This window comes from Buteo buteo, chromosome 13 (genome assembly GCF_964188355.1).
Source record: "Buteo buteo chromosome 13, bButBut1.hap1.1, whole genome shotgun sequence".
Lineage (NCBI taxonomy): Eukaryota > Metazoa > Chordata > Aves > Accipitriformes > Accipitridae > Buteo > Buteo buteo.
This window is the reverse complement of record NC_134183.1, coordinates 25,804,616-25,824,148: the sequence shown is the minus strand read 5'-3', so window position 1 is coordinate 25,824,148 and position 19,533 is coordinate 25,804,616. Positions and strand designations below refer to the sequence as shown.

The following is a 19,533-nucleotide window of genomic DNA, read 5'->3' as shown; positions in this document are numbered from 1 at the left end:
TGAAGCAGAACATGGAAATTCACTTTTTAAAAATCAATGTGACTTTTTGCCAGATTTACTGTATTCAGAAGATTCCTTTGAACCTTTTAAGGGCTTGCACTCTCCACTGCATGGTGCAGTTCTGCTAATGAAAACAGAGGGAAACACAAGCACACCATAAATAAGGAAGATATAGAGAGTTGATTTCTACATGCAGCATTTTGTCTGTGCATATGAAAATTGACATCATGGTGTTGGAATGTTGACCGTGTTTTGCATTTTGCTAGCTGCTCTTACTGGAAAGCATGTGTTTCAAAGGGAGTTTTCAATTTTTATAAGTCTTTGCCTTCATAATAGCCCAGTCTTATTTTGAATGTAGGCTTCAGCTATGAATAAAATTTAACTCATGAAGTAAGAGATTCCTCTGGCATAAAATGTGAATGAATTATGCAAACATTAGCCAGTAATGTGCATGTCTGGATCAGTATAGTCAAAGCCAACCTTTAGGTTCCACTGTTACCACTCAACATTGTCTTACTCTGTTCAAGAATGCCTTACTCTGAGAGTAAGGATACTGAGTTCTGAGGAACTCCTCCCAAAAAAAGCTGCATTAAGTGTGGGGAAAGCATAGCTGGCTGCACAAAAGCAACCCTTTGTGGGAAATTTTCACTAATGTGCTTTCTTAGCTCCAGATGGGTCTGTGAAAGAGGGGAGCTGAGAAGTGAAGAAAACAGACTAGCAGCAATGAAAAAGTGGCACTAGCCCTTCATCTTAAGAGTAATCGTCCAGATAAAATTAGCAAAATTCAATTAGATTATCTTTCAGTAAAGGGCTGGCCTCTCTCTTCAACCTTCATAATCCAACTCATTTTCTCAGAGTTTCAGGGTTATATACTCGGTAGAAAGTTGGCAACCCAAGTTTCCCATGTCATCAACTCTATCCAGTCTCCTGAGAGAAGAGTTTTCTGGTACAACATCCTTGCACCTGCTAGTTCTTCCTCAGCTCTTCTCAAAATCAGGCCACTCTGAGCCCCTTCATGAAATTATTCCATGCTACTTAAGCAGTTTACTAATTTTTATAATAATGTGATTCTGCAAGTGATACGAGGCAGGTCCAGTTCCATTAACCTGTCCTTGTGATGAAGGACCCAAATTCTTGCTGATATTTACAGTGTCTAAGATTGACGAGTTTGAAAGAGTTAGGCATCTGTATTATTCTGAGAAATTATGTCTGCATCTTCAAGTTAAATCGAAAGTACCTAGTACCTGTCAAAGTGTATATACCTTTGTCTGCAGAGAAAAGCTAGCACATTTTTTTTAAAAGGGGCATCTCATACCCCTAAAAAAAATATAATTCCCTTTTTAGGTGGTGGTGTGCAATGTTGAAAGCTTCAATGCACTGCTAAAGTTTTAGACTTTATTTGTATATGTATGCTATATGGAAATATGTGCATGTATAGTGTATGTAATTGCACTAACAAAGTGTCAGGCAAACTGAGATTGTCTTTAGTTGAGTTTTAGTCTGAATTAAGTGTTAGATGCAGGTTCCTGATGGACTCTTCTCTGCATGTAAGTTACAGGGCTGCTGTATAAAACAATATACAATGATTTACCCTGGTTTTATTTTTAGTTGAGAAAGTAGACACAATCAGATCTTTTTGCACAGCTAAATGAGAACATGGGTCAAGACAAATGAAGAATGATATTTCATGTTGAAGGGTGATGCAGCTTGCTAGGCTGAATACGTGCTTGAACTGGGGCTTGCAGTTGCATGATTGGTCTTGTAAAATTGGGGCCTGCTTGCCTGATCTATATTTTGGGTTGGAATTGGCTCTTTTAATAAAGTAGCTAAGAAGAAAATGCTGTTCAGAGCTGCATGATTAGCATCAGAGAGGTCAGACATAATATATGGAGCACTTGAAACAAAGTTTAAATTGGTAGGTACGTGCTTGATTCTAATGCATCTTGCTTTATTCTTTGTGGAGGTATTTGTGTCGATACTTGTTAAGTTCTGTTCATCAATACTTGTTAAGTTCTATTCAGCTTTTAAAATGCTGGTGTAGCTCATCTACATCCATTCCTCTTTTCAGAGGGCTACTCTAGCAGCCTGTGCTGTTTATATGGGCTGTTAGTACCAGAGGATCTGTGCTGCAGTAGTCATTTTTCTCTCTCTTTGGATTTGCATTGAGGGTTGGTGCGGTACTTGGCTCTTCTGCAAGGTGCTGGAGTTGCAAAGGCCTCTCAGTGGGATCAGTCCATTCATGGCTGCTACAGAGGGCACGTAAGAGCTCACATTTTTCAGAGACGTGTACACTGACTCACAGGGATCTCACCTATCTCTTATTTTACTATATCTTGTTAAGGTTTATGTTTTCTTTTATTTACCAGTTGAAAAAATATTCATAATTATTCTTAATATTTCATCAGAACATTTCAATGTAAACAGCTAACTTTACATCTCAAATGTTCAATTATTAATTGTCATGATAGCTACCTATGACTTTTATTGTTTATTTGTAGAATCCTATTTCAAGTATAGTAAGATTTATGCAAGCTTTATTGTTAGGGGTGAAATTTAATCTTTATTAGGATTAAGTGTTTAAGAGTATAATTTGCTGCATATGTTGCAAATACAAGCTGCAATGAATAGATCCTCTGTAAAAAAAAAAAAACATTTGATATGTTATGTATGGACTTAAATCTAATATGTTGCTATCTTTAACTAAAGGAAATTAAAAGAAGAGATTTACAGAGAAGGGTTTATTCTATTAACTTTAATTTGTTTAAAACATTCTCAACTGAAGTTGAATTTGGTTTCTGTATTTTGACTTTGTTTAAAATGTGCTATACATAACTTCCTTTGTGCCTTGAATATTATTCTGAAAATAGTGCAAATTGGCTGTTTTTCATATACATGAAGAGAAAAATATGAGTAGTAGTAGGTGGAATATTTAAGTGGGGTGTCCTGTTAGAAAAACTTGTCCACTCACAGTAGACTTGAGGATTTAAGTGCAAGGTTTCCTGTTATATTACTGTTATATTTATTGTTATATTACTGGAATTTTTTAATGTAATTCTTATACCTTGAAAAGTACTGGGAGAAAGGCTCTCATTTCCCACATGTCTTCAGCCTCCCAGGAAGCAGTAGCATGGAATACATTGATTTAGAATAGGTATCAGGTTTTTGCTTGATGCTGAAGGAGCAAAAACAGGAGGGCAGCACAGCCTTGTGTTTTCCCAGTCTGCATGAAGCATTTGATTAATCTGTGAAATGCTGGTGATTGGTTTGGATTCTTATGGCTTTTAGGCAATTTGGAATGAATCTCTGTTTGTAAATTGCAGGAATGAATAGTTTTGGCTTATTTTGAGATTCAGAGACCATATTAAATCATCTTGGCATAGGCATTTTGACTTGGAGATTTTCTTATTGTCCCATACTTCCTTTTAAAGTGTGTAGTTGCTTCTTTGAGGATTTTATTTAAGTAGGTAATCAGACTTTTTTGAGAAATTGTTGTATTTTTTTATAGAACAATTTGCAGTCAGCTCCTTTCTCTGTTATTAAAGCTGGTGTGACACAAAATGAGGGAAATCGCTGCATGTACCATCTTAACTCTAAGAAAGGAAAAGTACATAAGGAAGGGACAAATCTCATTCAGTCATTTTTGGATGGTTTTCTGCAAGCGGGCAACAAATTTCAGACCTTGTGTGGATGTGTAGGATTCCTTTCAGCCTTTCTACCAGGAACTATAAAAAGGTTGTGTAAAGGCATAGAATGACTACAGCCTGAGTCAGGCCAGCAAGTTGGCTTTTTTCACTATAATCAGGATAAAAGAACATCTCTCTTGGCAAAAAGGGCTGGCTCTGAAATAGAGATGTTCTGGACTGATAATCCCAAGTACAGCCAAACTTGCAGAGAAATACGCAGGTTAAGATTTATATTCGTGTCTTGTTATTTAAAATGGATGCTGTTTAGGCTTCATATAATAACATTTTACTCTGTACAGAGTACAGAGGAAGCCAGGCCTGTAAAAAGTGCAAGTGAAAATAGCACAGCTTGGCTGTGAGAGTGAGACTATCTTACTGTTTACAATTTGTAAAGCAGTGTAGAATGTAAAGAGATGTATAATTATGCAGAATAAGAGTAGATCAACTGAATCAGTAAGAGCACAGTATTTCACACCACTGTTTGCAAATTCACTAGATTGTGTAGTTTCTAGCTTCAGTAATTTCCTAGCGTCATGGTTGTCTTTAGTCTGAGAAGTCGTAGATATGTAGGGCAAAAGGAATCCTCTGCAATTAAATAAAAGGGCGGATGAATTTATTTCCCTGCCTTTGCACAGTCCATTGTTCTTGGATTCTGTCTATATTTTGAAAAGTCTTAGAATGCTAAAGACAAACATATGAGAATCTGGAACCATGCTAAAGCTTTAGATATTGAACTGTTAAGCTTGGCCTCTTAGCTCACTTTAGCTTGTACTGGCAAACTAAGAGCTGACTGCGGATAAGAAAATTCAGGGGAGGTTATTGCCACAGATCCATCCAAAAGTGCTCAGGAATAGTTGAAAAATTTTCTGTAGGAATAGTGCCCTTCTGTAAATCTTTAAAATTAAACTATGCTGTCAAGAATTCTGTTTAACATTACGTGCAAATGGTAGTGGTAAAAGAAAAGCTGCTAGACATGCAAGAATAGGTGATTTTGCACTGTTGGTTAGAAATCAGGCATGTATTGGGAGCTCCACATTTCCTCCTGCTCTTGATGTTTTTAGGAGGAGTGAGCGGAGTAACCCTTGTCCTACAAGAGGCATGAAAGCTTTTCAAAAGACAAAGTCAAGTGGACAAACCAAGATTATGTCTACTCTTTTACAATTCAGTATATAAAAGCTGCTTTTGAAAAGCTGTTCCTTAGTAGCTGTCCCACTTCTGGAGAAAAACAGTGGTGTTTTCCACTTTGCTGGAGCAGGGCAGGCCGAATGACTTGCCTTCTAAAAGATGTCTATGTCACTTAGAGCTAATTGCTTATTTTGCATGCAAGACAAATGCTTTAAGAGATTTGATTGTACCAGCAGCAACAATAAGTGTCAGTCCCTCCACAACCTTTCCTGTATTGGCCAAGGTAGGAGGGCTTTTTAGTAGCTTAACTACAGCTTGTACTTAGTGTTCAGTTGTGTGTCTGATTTTTTGTTGCTGGTAGATTCAGTGAAATGCCAGTAACTAAGTACATACTGAAGAGTTACCACCCCAACAGTTAGATTCTTCAAACTGCTAGAAAAGAGAAGGAAGCAGGACAATTTATCTTACTAGCCATTTGCTATGCCATCATAAACTCCGATGTGGTATTCTGAAGGAATAAAATTATTCTGTTAAGTTTCCCGTAGAAAGACAATCATTATTGGAAAGCATTGCATGACTTATGACATGTCTCAATTCATCTGTCCTGGGAGCTATCCATTGTACATACACATCTGCTTCTGTACACCCACACAGGATGGGAAGATATTACTCCACAGGAAGGTCTTCCGTTCCCTCAGTATGCAGGTGGTATATATTGGCAAATCACATATTGTGGATATGGTAGCCAAGTTCCCAGAGTAATGCACACATAGTGAAGCAATTCACTCGACTTCAGCTGTTCGAATGAGAATACAAGATGAGTGACTACGAATATAATCACATGGCTTATCTTTCAGTATTCCTTCTGTGATACCTGTTTTAGTCACTTATACTTGCTACTGGTTGCATTTGAAAAATAGGCCATTAGAGCATTAAAAATGGTATGTTAGTGAGATCAGTCACAGTGAAGACCCTTGGTGCTAAAAATATTTAAAAAGAAAATGCAGAGCATTTAAGAGGGCATCACCCTCTTTTTAAAACACTAGACAATGTCTTGCCTTTGAATTACAGATGTTCTTCAGTGTTGTCCATTTTTCATCCTTTTTCTGTTGTCATGTTCATTGAATGTCTTTCCATAATCACCTGGATCATTTTAGAACTGCTTAATGAAATTTATTTGCTGGTCATGGAAGATGGGTAATAAAGTCGTAGTGTTGAAACTATCCTGATTGGAGCAGGCATCCTGTCCTGAATTAGCAGTTTCTATTTTCATTTTCTGTCAGACTTGCTCAGCTGTGTCTTTTAACATTTCAGCAATTCCAGTTCATTCAAAGGATTTATTTCATTCTTTCTAGCAGCAGATCCTGTGTTTATCTTTTCTCACCTCGGTAAGAGCCCTTTCCCCTTCACCATATCAGTCCTCCAGCATTACTATACACATCATGTAGAACAAAAATGAGAGTCATTAAACTAATGACCATTAGTCTTAACAGTTGTCAGTGAACAGATGCCTACAGTGCCTGTCATGCAAGCTTTTAATTGCTCTGTTTTTTACTGCTAAAGCATAGTTATCTAAGTAGTGGCTTATTAGTAAGGGTACATGTGAAACACTGTCAGTTAATGCTAGTAGATAAATTGGACCAGGAAGGGGACAATCTTCAGATTAATGGTAGGTCCTCTTTCATATTTGGTCTCTTCTGATTTGGAGACTTGGCATTTTTTGGGGTGCTTCTGCTTCTTTTGCTACATTATTTGCTTTTTGTTCACTTACTGACCTTTTTCTAGTCAGCCTTTGCTTTGTTAATGCTGGGCAGTGTGGCTGCCTCAATATAACACACTGTTAAAACCTTGCCCTGTTTGAGATGCTTTCACTGGCAAGAGACAAAGGCGAAGTACACTTGGAGAACAACCACCCTCTCTCCCCGCCAAAAAATTAAAAGGAAACGAGAAAATGGATGGATCAAAGATATCAAGACCAGCATCTCTGGATTTACAGAATAGTTAAGCTGAGATTTAAATGAGGCTAAATTAAATATGTAACAGTATGGATGCATGCTTGGATAAGTGAATTGCAGTGTTTGAACAGTGGGCCTGGGTCAGGAAAAGCATTTCAACAGCAGCAGATCAGGTGGGAATGATCAAGATACTGGAAGTCAGTGGCAATAATCTCAAAGTGGTAGATGACAGAGATGCTAATAAGACAAAGATAATTTCTTAGGGGAAAATGGCTTACTAGGAAGTAGCAATGCTTTACCTGGTGGTTGGTGTATCAGTATTCCTGACATCAGTAAAGCACAAAAAGCTTAGAAGCTCTAGAGTATTTGCAAAAATGCATTTGAGACTTAGAGGCTGCGTGCTGTGAACAGTTTCTTTCGGGAATTTCTCTTTAAAATTATGCTGAAACAGGTGTGCACGCGGGGAGGGCATTTGGCTGAAAAGCATTCACCTCATGTGCCTTATTAATAGCCTTAAACCAACATTCCTACAGCAGAGCTATGACCATTTAACTGCTTCCTTATTGTGAAAATGTGCCTGACCGAGTCAATGTGCTAGGCTGCTCAGTCCATAAACCCTGCAAAGGGACTTACTGCAATGGAGAAAGAAGAGTAGACGAAGAACTGAGTATCACTAAAATTATCAGAAGTGGTGGAAAACTAACAGTGGAAAAATCACGTTTTCCTCACCATGTGTTAAGACACATTCATGTGCTGAGCTGTTGTAAATCATAAGTTAGCCCGAGAGTGAACATCTGGCTGTGGCATTCTTGGCAGTCTAATTTCTTTCAGGTGAGAAAGGATTCATCAGCTAGAGGTCACAGGGAGGAGAACCATTTTGATTATTTACACTCTTATTCAGGATGGTCTGTCTTTGTAACTAGAATTTTGGGACACCCCCCGCTCCTGGCCCCTCTTGGAAGATACATTGACAAAATGGTAGCAGGTGCTCTCAGTGCTCTGCTGAAAGGTGGATGAAGAGCAGTGCTAGCCCAAGCTCTCCTATTCCATGGGACAGCAGTACCAGGAGTGTGTATATAAGTATTTTCATGGTTGCTGTTAGGCCACCACATACCATCTTTCCCATCTTGTTTGTCGAAAAGTGAGAAAATTATTTCTGATAATAAAGGACAGTGTAATACAGCACAACCCGCCCGCCCCCCAGGCTCATCCAATGCCCTAGATCAGAAGCTAGGCAAGTTCAGAGCAAAAATGTACAGAATTTTAGCAATGAAGGTAATTAAATGTAGAAATAATGTATATATTGGGTATATTCCCTTTTCCTTGATAGACTCTAAACTGACTGAATCTTTTAGAAAATGTTTACTATTTTCAAAAGAAGTGGTGAGCTTGCTGCAGAAATTTCCTCAGCGAGTTCTGTGGGCTGTGTCGTGTGGGTCATGTTAGTGCCTTTGGAACATACAAGAGAAGTTCTGGCGCCACTGATGTCAGTTCTCCATTTACTTGAGCATTTTTGCTCTGTTAATCTGTACATGCACAAGCTTTTACACAGACTTATCTATGTGTATTTATTCTTTGTGGAAGTGACAGAAGTAGGTCAGCAAACACCACTGATCAATAAAGATTGTTCTTGCGTCTTGTGTTATTTTAGTTTTAGTTATTTTAATATAGCTGAGTGACCTTTGTGTGTATGACATAAGTACATTCTTTTTTAGAAGGATATTTATGTATCCTACAGTAAACTGATTTAACTTGTCTCTGAAGAGGAATCTTGCCACCTTATTCTTCAAATTACTGAATTATACCTGTTTATATGGTATTTACAGGATTCTGAGGGTCTCATTCATTGAGAAGTTTTCTGATGGTAGGTGTTGATTGTCAGAAACTTTCTATCTTCCTAATCTGTCAAAGTTGCTTAGTTGCATGCTCTTTTGGTTCTCCTACTTGAGTTTTGGGCTACTTGGTCTTCAAAATAGTTGCACCAAAGTTTATTTTCTTATTGAGAAATTGTTCTAGTTTTTTGCAGCTGAGAGCTTGCCTGTTTCCAGGTCTATGTCTGTTATGAGAATTTGTAGTCATTTACAGTAGCAAAGCAATTCCATACATTTCATCTACCTGTTCAGTTCATGATAAACACCATGTTGTTGCTGATGACAACATTGCATAAACAGTATGCAATGAAGAAAAATTACTAGTGCTAGGGCACGCTTTTTTTGGGCTGAATACTTGCCAATTTTCCCTTGCCACCTGAATCAGAAGCAGATGTACTGAGATTGAAGGCAGGGAGAAAACTCCCTGTCATTAGCAATGAAAGGCATGGCAATGCCCTGCAATGTATGATAAAGAGTCACTGTTCAGCCTTCCCCACATTACAAAAGTCTCTGTAATTGCACTTGTGAACATCTTTAATGATAAGATCTTCAGTATTCAGCTCTGAAGTATATAGTGGTTTAGGATTCTCCCCCCCCCACCACCAAGTGCCATGGTTTTAATACCATTCCATTGCCCCACACATTTCCCTTCTTTGTGTTTTCACTATGCAACAAGAATTCTCTTAAAAATCTGGATCCGCCACTAGTTCTAGCAGGTGTTTGACTTCTGAGTGCCAGAGTTTTTTTCCTTACACAGCTTATGGATGAGAATTTCACTGCCCTTAGGCACAATTTCAACTGAAGTATATGAAAAGCATGTTACTATGTCAGTTCAAATTATATCACTATTGAAGAAAAAAACTCAAAAGGAAATTAAATACAAATAATCACACTAACATAACATAACATTAATAACATTAAGGTTATAATTTAAATTAAAACGAATCAGGAAAATCTGAGTCAGGAGTCTCATGTCATTCTTAGCCAGACTCTCCTGGGAGCAGCCATTGTAAAATGAGAATAATGACAACTTTGAGTCATATGAGATCTCTTGATGAATAGTACTGTAATACTATAGTATATAAGAACTAAGTGTATTTTCTCTGTATAATATACTGTATAGGAACTAAGTATTGTGTGAAGTCTAGTATCCTACTTTCTCTCATCATTAGCCTATTTATCTGATAGTAGCTAACACTTTTTTTTGCAGCACCCAACAATGTGCTAGGTCCCATTTTGCTCACATATAAATATTTATGAATTGCTTGCCACCTGTATTGTCTACCTTGGTGTCTTTAAACCTGTATGTAGGAAAGGTTGGTCGTGTCTAACTAAGGATATTGTTCCTTAAATCCTGAATCCTGTAGTCACATTAGTGTGTGTACGTCACTGTGGCCAAATGAAAACAAAGGGGCTTTTTGCAGCTGCTGTGCAGAATTGCTTACAAAATGGTGCCATGAAGTTTCGCGTGCCTCAAATTCTTGTTTTCTGTTAGCTTTTAGGAAGCTTCCCATTTAGATGCAACTCTTGGTTACCTGGGAGCATTCACACCTTTCTTGTACCCTTTTTTCAGCATTACTAGTGCAATTATCCAGTCTAGATACTGGGAAAGGGGATGAGAAGGAAGTAATCTATTAGAAAAGGGTGATGTTGCCCTTGCAAGCCTATTTGGTGCTATTTATCTTGCTAGAAAAGGATTTGGCACCTGCAGCCCATAGCCTGCTACAGCCTCTCATTCATCTCACGTAGCCCGCAATCATAAATTTATTTTTGTGTTGTTATTGAATAATTGTAAGGTCTATGTTAGTGCATGGCCTGCCAAAGGTACTAAGGTGTCTTGCCTCTATGTGATAGAGGCTCCTACCGCTCATTGAAGGAATCACTCTATATCCTTTCTCATTTCACCTTGTTCTTCCTTTTACTCCTTAAGCAATGTAAATCTTCATTCAGTGCATGTATTGATTTGGTGGGCTTTATAATTCCACTGCCTCTGACAGTGAGTGATCCTGCATAGCCTTAAACTATGCTCCTTTCTTGCCTTTTGTAAATAAATCTTTTGTTCCTCAAAGATTATGCTTCCAGTCTCCGATGTGTTACTGGAGCTGCAATTGTGTCCATAGATGGACAAGCAAGATTGTTTCCCGCAAATGAGTCCAGTTGTTAGCAGCTTGCTAGTTCAGCACAAAAAAGTTCTTTCACTGCATGGTGTACATGATAAAGGACACTTTGAAAAAAGTTTAAAAAAAATATTACAGATTATCCTGGTTTCTTTGCTAAGGATGCTGACAGTACTTTTGTAGCATGTTTTTTCAATGGAGATCATAAGGACCCTTAGAAACCTTCAACGAATAAGAGATAAATAGAGTTCTGTGAGAACATGCTCTGATAATGCTGAAAGGACTTGATTTATGACAAAAGTTTTACCAATTATTAGGTTACTAAATAAAGAATGAAAAGAGGGGTGTTTTTTTTTAAATAGTGGAACATATGGTGAAAGAAGGGATAAAAAAACTCTTTTTAAAGACTTCAGTCACCTATGTCTGTCTTGCTTGCAAGACTTGAAAAAGAGGTTTTAATGAAAGAGTATTTTCTGTCTCATTTCCAGACTTTTTAACAAGATATTCCTTCCCTTTCACTGTTTTAGGCACAGAGGAGTGTTCATCAAGAGGATTTTAGTAAAACTTCAGTCTTATAAAAAAAAAAGTGAAAACATCTCCTAACCACTCCCCCTGCCCCTAAAGCACCAAGCCTCAGAGAACGTGAAGGTAGAATCTTCCTTCACCATTCAAAGCCATTGTTAGAATTTCACGTTATCATAAGGCAGTGCTTTATTTAAGATAAATTGTTGAACAAGACCTTTATATAAAACACATAAACAAGTAAAGAAACAGAAGAATGCGATGGAGCAGTCAAGGTGTGCATACAGGAGGTGTGAGTTCAAGGATGAATTCCTTTCCCTCCATACAGCAGGTACAGTCCCTCCTCACCAGACTGCCAGCACCTCTCAGCCTTTCAACACTATGCCACTGGCATACTTAATGCAAATTCTCAGCATCTGTAAGCAGACAAAGTAGACATCCCACTATGCTGGGAATATAAGTAGTATCACCACTGTGTCAGGAAATCAGAGGACAGGGATTAAAATTACTGTGGTTTTTTGTTATCTAGTTTCTTCTCTTTCTACTGGTAAATCCATACCTTTGCAAACCTTTTTTCTTGTTCTTAAGAATAGGCTTGTGCACTTTGTATGTGAAACTCTACTCTCACTGGTAATAGTAATACCCAGATTTTATAGTGTATGTTTTATCCGTATACTGTAACATTACTTTTATGTTGGCTCTAAATATTGTTGTGCCCATTCCCCCAAGGCTAAACTAAAGACTTAGGGAAATAATTGGGCATTGCATATTTTGAAAGCAGAATCTGATCCACAGTCACTAACTTTCTGACAATAATTGGAAATGAACTGCTCTAGGGTCATCTTGTCTGAGTGCTGTATTTTTCACCTTGGCTCTTATTTATGCAAAGCTAGAGAGCGTAGAGTATCTAGTGTTATTACAATTCTAATAGTGAGTGTTATATTGCAAGGGATGTTGTCCTGCTGCAGATGTATTTGGGCCTTGGTTCTGTAAGGATGTTGGTGGGAACTTTGCCATTGATATCACTGGGAGCAACTTCAGTCTGCTAGTGCAGCTCATTTAAAACCAAGTATTAGACACATCAAATCAATCCTTCGGAAAGAAGGCAGAGTCTGCCTAACACAGAGTTTAGAAGCAGCTTCACTGGAAGAAGGAAAACTCCAGGGTTTGTATTTCTTTTGGAAATACGAAACAGAGTTGATATTTAAGCTGGGTTTTGAAACTAAATGAGATTTTGGCTGAATACTACTGCAGCCTTTCAGTGAAAAGTTTAATCTTTTAGTCAGACCATAGTAAGAGAAAACACAAGTAGTTGTTGATAAATATCCAAAAGTCTAATCTCTAGTATAAGTTTTAGAAGGTACTGAGAAATATTTTCAAAATGTGTTGATCTTAGTGTGCAGCCCAAGCTATGCCAAAGAAAATGTATTTACATTTAATCAAGAAAAATTTTGGTAGAAATGTCCTTTGAAAAGACTGAAAGATAGTATCTTAATTTAAAAGCAAAATGATCTCCGTTATTATTCTTGTGTTCAGCGTTGGCTTTAAGTTGTACAAACCTACAGCATGAAAAAAGGTTTAGACTGAGCACTATTGTTTTGATGACATGATCTTAAGCACATTCAAGTCAGTGGGATGAGTCCTAGTGCTTAATGGGCGCAGGATGGGCTTGGTCTGAGCAGCTGAGATGATGTAGGCAGTTGCTTTCTTGCAGTTCTGAATATGAATGGAGTTATAGCTTAAATTCAGTTTTCAACGGTAGACACTATTCAAGTAATAGCTGAACTTGCAGTTTCTAAGTTGCTTGCTGACACCATTTTGCTGTGTTATAAATAGGTGGCTTACGCAAAATACTTAAGAATTGTCTTTGACTTATCTTTGTGTGTATCTTCAACTTACAGGCACATTTTCCCAAGCTTGTTTTATTTCTACATGTTCTAAACAGATCTAGAATGAGAGATGAGAGGAAAAATCATTAGATTTGGTCTTAAATCAGATAGGTCTGAAGTCTGCTTTTAGCTAATAAAGAGCATGCACCACGGAAAAACAATCCTTGAATCACACACTTGAGTTCTGTCCCTGGAAGAATTTTGGTTCAGTCTTTCAGGTTGTCTCGTCTTCTCACTTGTGACTTCCCTGATGAAATCCGACAGTCATGTTCAGTGTTTCAGGGTTCTTTTATGAAGAAGTGCTTGGCTTTCATCAGTTCAGCTGAGTTTTTTTCTTTTTTTAGAAGAAATGACATTTATAGTTTAATTCTGGTTTGAAATGCTGACCTCTTAGTTTAACATTAATAAGTAAATAATTGGCCTGGTCTCCAGAAATGCTGAGCTGCTGGCAGCTTCTGTGGAAACTCAGTTCACTTGAAGGGTCTTTAAATGTTTCAGAGTGTCTAGCATTAGGAAGTTGGTTTTGTAAATCTTGGCCATGACAAAAGCTAATCTAAGTCTTACTAGATACTTCTTCATCAGCGTTGCTTGCTCTGGAGATGTTTGAAGTTCTGAACTGTTAATGTGACTTTGTTTATCTGCTAACACATCATGTTGTGATGAAGCTGGAGTGCTATGCTCTATCCAACATTTTTGTACTGGAGTCCTTGAAAAGTCATTAAACTGAACTGCTACTTAGCTGGTATATTACTTCCCTGGGGCGTAAATCATATGCTACAGCAGCTTAGTAGACAGATATTTAACTTGAATTAAATCAGAAGGCATACATTTTGGTATATGATTGAACTTGCCATGCATATTAATCTGACCAAAAAAAAAAAGTATTTACAGGTCATTAAGAATGCAGACAGTTTTTCTTACTTTATCTGCTTTTCCCATCTTTTTCCCTAAAAGCAATTTTGGAAACTAACGCTTTCAAGACCCTGCCCAATTTTCCCCTTCCAACAAGAACTAATAAAAGAGCCACAAAACTATGGGAAGCAAACTGCCTTCACTATGCTGGTCTTTTTATAACAGAATTTACTTTGGGCAGGATAGTACAGTTGTGCATAACTAAAGCTTTAGGTGACTGGACCTTTATCTTTTGTCTGTTCCTCTTTTTAAAAACAAGATATTGAGGCAGTTTCAGGAAGAGTGTGGTATTTTGTCATCTTGGGCATTTAAAATAGATAATTTTGAAATTTTCATCTTCTTCATTACACAAAACAACTTGTTCTTATTATGCTCCCAATTTTAGCAAGCATGCAGGCTTGGTTAGGGAATGACTGATTTAAGTCTAGGTAATGCTGATTTGCATTAAGAAGTGTACATGAGAGTATAGTTCTTATTTTTCTCTTAATGTGGTTCTTGGTGCCAAGAAACTCTAAAGTTAAAAATTCCTCTGTACCTGCAAGATTAGTGTTTTATTTCTAATTACGTTCAAGTTGTTTCTTTGAGACATTCCATCTCTGTTTTCTCATCTTCTTGACCTTCACAACTCAGATTTAGCAGAAAGCTCACTTTCTAAAGCTGCTGCTGTTTATATATAAATATGGAACAATTACTTTCCAGTCTCCTGGTGGCTATGATTAAATAGAATAGTGGCATGTTATTATGAGGTTCGGTTGAACTTTTTCATAGCCTTTGTATCAAATGATCCCTGAGAATTGTAGACTAAACCATATTTTTTTAATTTATCTGAAATTACAATAACAGTTTAAATCCTTTGATGAAATTGTTAATCTGTACCTTGGAAGGAATGACCAATGATTAATATTTGTAATTTTTAGTCATAGGGAAACTCCACATTGTAGTAACTGTTCTGATTTGATAATTACAAGTGAGTTGGATGGCAGTAGTCAATGTGAATCCAGGGTATCAAGGAAAAAAAGAGCTGTTAAAGTAGTTTGCATTGTGTAGCGGTTTCAGAGTGTGCTAATGGGATTCCTTTTGGATCAAACTGAACCAGAAGATGTACCCCAGCAGTACACCTACTGTGCTTCAGTTGCTAAGAGATACTCAGTCCATAGGATTGACTAAAGCTAGTTTAAAATAAGCCCCTCTCCTTCAAGTATGTTTTGTGTGGGCATTCGGTCCTGCACACCACTTTTATCTGCAGATTCAGCCCTACTCAGCCGTGCTACTTGCTAATGTCAGCATTGGCTGCGAAGCACTCAGTAATCATCCCTCTTACTTTCAGTAATAAAATAAAATATAAAATCCCCAAATCCAGCAACTTCAACTAGGGCAGATGCTTCTAGTCAGAGCAGTATACAGAGCAATGAAATCAGGCAGCAGTAAAAATGACAACATGCAACTCTTGGTGGAGGGAGATCTAAAAGCCAGAGGCTTGGATATAAGCTATTCATTTTGTCTTCTGCAGTTTAAAGTGGAAGAGTAATTTAGTCTTTAAGCACTGAGGTGGGGAGTGATGAGTGAGGAAGCAATCATAACCTAGGATCAAAGCTGTGCTCAGAGCATAAACCTTTGAATAAGAACAGTGCCATTTTACACTTCCCAGACCCTGCATACATTGTCTACTTACCAGGATAGTTCTCCTTGATCACATAGGTAGAATGTTGTAGCATGGAAGACCACATTTTTTTTCAGTTTCTGACTAATAAGTTACATGTTCTGATTAACCGATAGGTAGAAAGATTTTCAAACACAAACCTGTTTCCAACTTTTAAATTTTCTTCTTTGTCAGTATGGTAGTACACACTTCCTTGCTACCTGATGTATTAATTTAAATGAATTTTAGGCAGTGATTATTATTATATCTTGTTTGGCTGCATTATCACCTTCTACCGTCTTCATATGTTTAAGAAGATCATAAAAGCTGGTTTAAAATGCCCATTCTATATCTTAAGTGTACTTGTAATTTTGACACGTTTAACTTAAAGCTATTAATATTAAACTGGCCATTAAACAGACTTAAAACACTAGCATGAAATGTAATTGTTTTCTGAAACTTGCACTTGCAGTCTTTAGTTTAAAATATGAATTTATATCAGATTAGCTAAGTCATTCAGAGATGATCCCAAATATACTATAAACCCACAGATGCTTGAAATCTGAATTACATTTAAGCAAAATTGCCCATAGAAATATAAAAGCCTCATAAGGAACATTGGTAGATTCCTCAGTGGGGAATAAAGTGGACTAAGTGGAAACAGTATGTTTTGTGTTCAGTACAATGTGTGAATGAAAGTGCATTGGACACATGCAGCTTATTTGAAGGTTCCTATATCTAGAGGGAAAAAATGTTTTTCTGCTACTTTGAGTTGATACAGAAGAGTTCTTTGAGCATTTGAAGCTTTGATTTTTTTTTTTAAATTAACTTCTTGATTTGGGTTGTTTACCAGCTGTAATTACTTGGCTTCAACTTCGGTTTGCCATGACAACTCATAGTGTGTTCTTAGTAGGTTTTTATTTTCAATTAAATGCTTTGCTGCATTCTTCCTTACTTTAGTTATAGTGGGTAGGTAGCAGTACCTATTGGTGTAGTTAGCAGATCAGTTTCCATTGTAACCTCCTGTGTAACCTTATAAAACATTCATCTTTTACATTGAATTTTTCCATGCCTGGAAGCCAGATTTTACTTGCCTTAATGTAGCAAGCATTCTTCTGCTTCTCCTGTGGCTACCTGCTCATTAGCTTTTAATATGAAAATTGAATGTGTGTGAGAGAAGCCTTTAGTTTTTCATGTCATATTTATTAAATTGTTATTTCAGCTTCAAATGTTGGCATCTTTTATATTCAAAGCATAATACTGATGAATGTCCAAAGACTTTCTATTTTAAATGTTTAGCTTATAAAGATGAGAAACACAAGCAATCTAAGAAGTGTGGTGGGGTAATTTGGATTCTCTTCTGTCTGTAAATTAGGCAGCTTTTTCAAAAATATTGTTATAAATCACTAGCACTTAACACTATTCTTTTCCAAAGTATTTTACAAATATAAATTAAACTTTGCAGTACACCATTAATGTAGGTCAGATGGTGTTGTAATTGTGTTTTACACTTGGGGAAACTGAGGTAGAAATGTTATGTACTTTCACCCCAGCCACTCGAGATTTAGAACACATATCTCTTATCCATTAGTCCTGTGCTGAAATCATAGGATTACATCATTGCCATATTCCCTCACATAGGATCTATCGATAGCCCATTGAAACCAGTGGGGAAAAATGCCAGATTATGTCAGCCAGTTTCATGTCTGGGTTATACTTAACATGTCAAGGTTTGCATCCGCTGCAGCCAGCTTGGATTCAGCATGAAGCATGACTGTGGACCTCTCTTGGTTGGTTTATGGGGAAACTATTGTTATCAAATGTAGATTTATTCTCCATATTTTATGATTTAATTCTGCATAAATAAAGTCAGTTGGCTAAAGTGTACAAGTGAGACCACTGCTATAATAGGCTTTATAGAAATGTCATGATAACATGATGTGAGCATGAATTACTCTTATGCAGGTCTGATGAAAAAAGCCTCTTTAAAATCTTGTTCAGTCTTGCATGCTAAAATATGACCTTTTACCCTAGTCTAGACATGTCCTTTGCAAGCTATTTCTAGTTGATATGAAGATTGCTTGATTTAAAACAAGTATGTTAATCTAATGCTGTCACGAATGATGGGGTTTACAGTCTGAAAAGCTGACAGCTTCTTCTTTGCAGAACAGAGTAAGCAAGAGCAACATGAACATCTCCAGACCTATACTGCAAATGACATGTCGTCTGCCTTTTATGAGATGAGTTGTGAGCTTCAGAAAGTGAACTTACTGCAAGAGAGAAACTGCAGAAGGTCTTGCCTTCCTTTTCCACCAAAACCTGGTTAAATTATGTGGATTACTTTTGAAATCTCTAGTTATCTGGCACTGAGATTACACACCTATATTTGGTACAGTTCTAGCTGATAGTCTGGAAACTGGTTGATGGCCACTGCTAGCTTTCATGTAAAATTACGATGTAAATGTCAAAATATAACAAACAGTTTAATTAAACCCCATTTATTAAGTTGACTAATTGGGAAATGTCCAGCAGTAACTTGTACATTTCAGGCCTTGTTTTCTTCCCTGAAAGGTGTCAACGTTTTGGAAGGTAATTTTCATTTCCTTGCCCTTTCCACTCTCCCCTAACCACAGCTGGACTCAATACTCTGCATTCAAAAGATGATTGTGTATTTTCTCTATTATGCAAACCAATTAGCTTCTCAGGGTAGACTTACAATGTAGTAGGAATAAGGACATAAGAGTCTGTGCAATACATTTGCCATATATCTGGGATGCTTTAGACCTACAATGCAATGACAGGGTATCCAACCAGCATGTGTTCCTCATGTCTAGCACATTTCAGGTGTGTTATGATACTGAACATGCATAGATCAGTAAAGCAAAAGCCATTTGTCTAATAAGTGCCCAGGTGTCAGACAGCCCAGTTGGAGGTACTGACTCTGATTCTGACAGAATTAGCTCCTCTGTAGCTCAAAATGGTCCCTTCTTCCTCACCCAGTCTGTTCTCAAATTGCTTTTCGACAATTGCGAATAGCATACAGAACTAATATGGACCACTGCCTCGTGTTCAGTCATTCCCCATTCCCCTCCGATTTCTTCTTTGCAGTAATATTTTCCTGCAGGATAGGAAAGTAATTTACCCTGTCATGTTTTCATAGGTTACCCTACTTTGAGGAGGCTGGACAAGATGAGCTCTCAAGATGTCTTCCAAGCTGTTATTCTGTGATTCTATGTCTTTGTATCTTCCTGTAAGAATAGTTATACAGTATTGAACCAAAAACCCATTATCTGCAGCAGCCAGTAATGGTCTAGTGAAGTGTATAAGGAAAAAGAAAGTGTAGTTTAATGTTGCTTTTCCAGTGTGGTTTTCACAGTGTCTTTCAGCAGTGATGGTTGATAAGGGAGGGATAACATCCTTTTGTTTAATAGATGATTCTGCTATCGAGGCATCTTGTTTGGTTTTGAACCCCTGTAAGCATTTGGTATATTGTCGTCACACACCTCTGTAGCAAAGTATCCACCCAAAAATACTGTGCCTGAAAACACATACCTTCCCCCCGCCGAAGTTTGTGTCTAGTCTTTGTAATTATATGCATAGAGATTTTAAAATTTTTACTTGTGTTTGTAGTAGCTGTAATGTGACCTTTCTGAATCTCTTACAGACAAGAGCAGAGCAATCCCAAGGTGCATACTTCTTGCCTGAGTTTGCACTTTCTCCACAGGGGAGTTTTCTTGAGGATACCACGGGGGAACAATTCCTCACTTATCGTTATGATGACCAGGTCAGTGTGCCATATGTGAAAATGGTAAGAGATTGT

General features: G+C 37.4%; 1 protein-coding gene across 4 annotated transcripts in view; it reads left to right on the top strand.

Moving 5' to 3' along the window:
* The window catches only part of ADAMTSL3 (ADAMTS like 3), a 189,098-nt gene that overhangs the window by 12,819 nt on the left and 156,746 nt on the right, over nucleotides 1-19,533 (top strand). For all 4 annotated transcript variants that reach the window (XR_012652786.1, XR_012652785.1, XM_075045138.1 and 1 more), the window contains exon 3: nucleotides 19,378-19,497. Coding sequence is in view for 2 of the 4 variants with exons in the window: in XM_075045138.1 (XP_074901239.1) it covers nucleotides 19,378-19,497 (120 nt within the window). In the remaining 2 variants the exon portion in view is untranslated. The remainder of the gene's footprint in view (nucleotides 1-19,377; nucleotides 19,498-19,533) is intronic.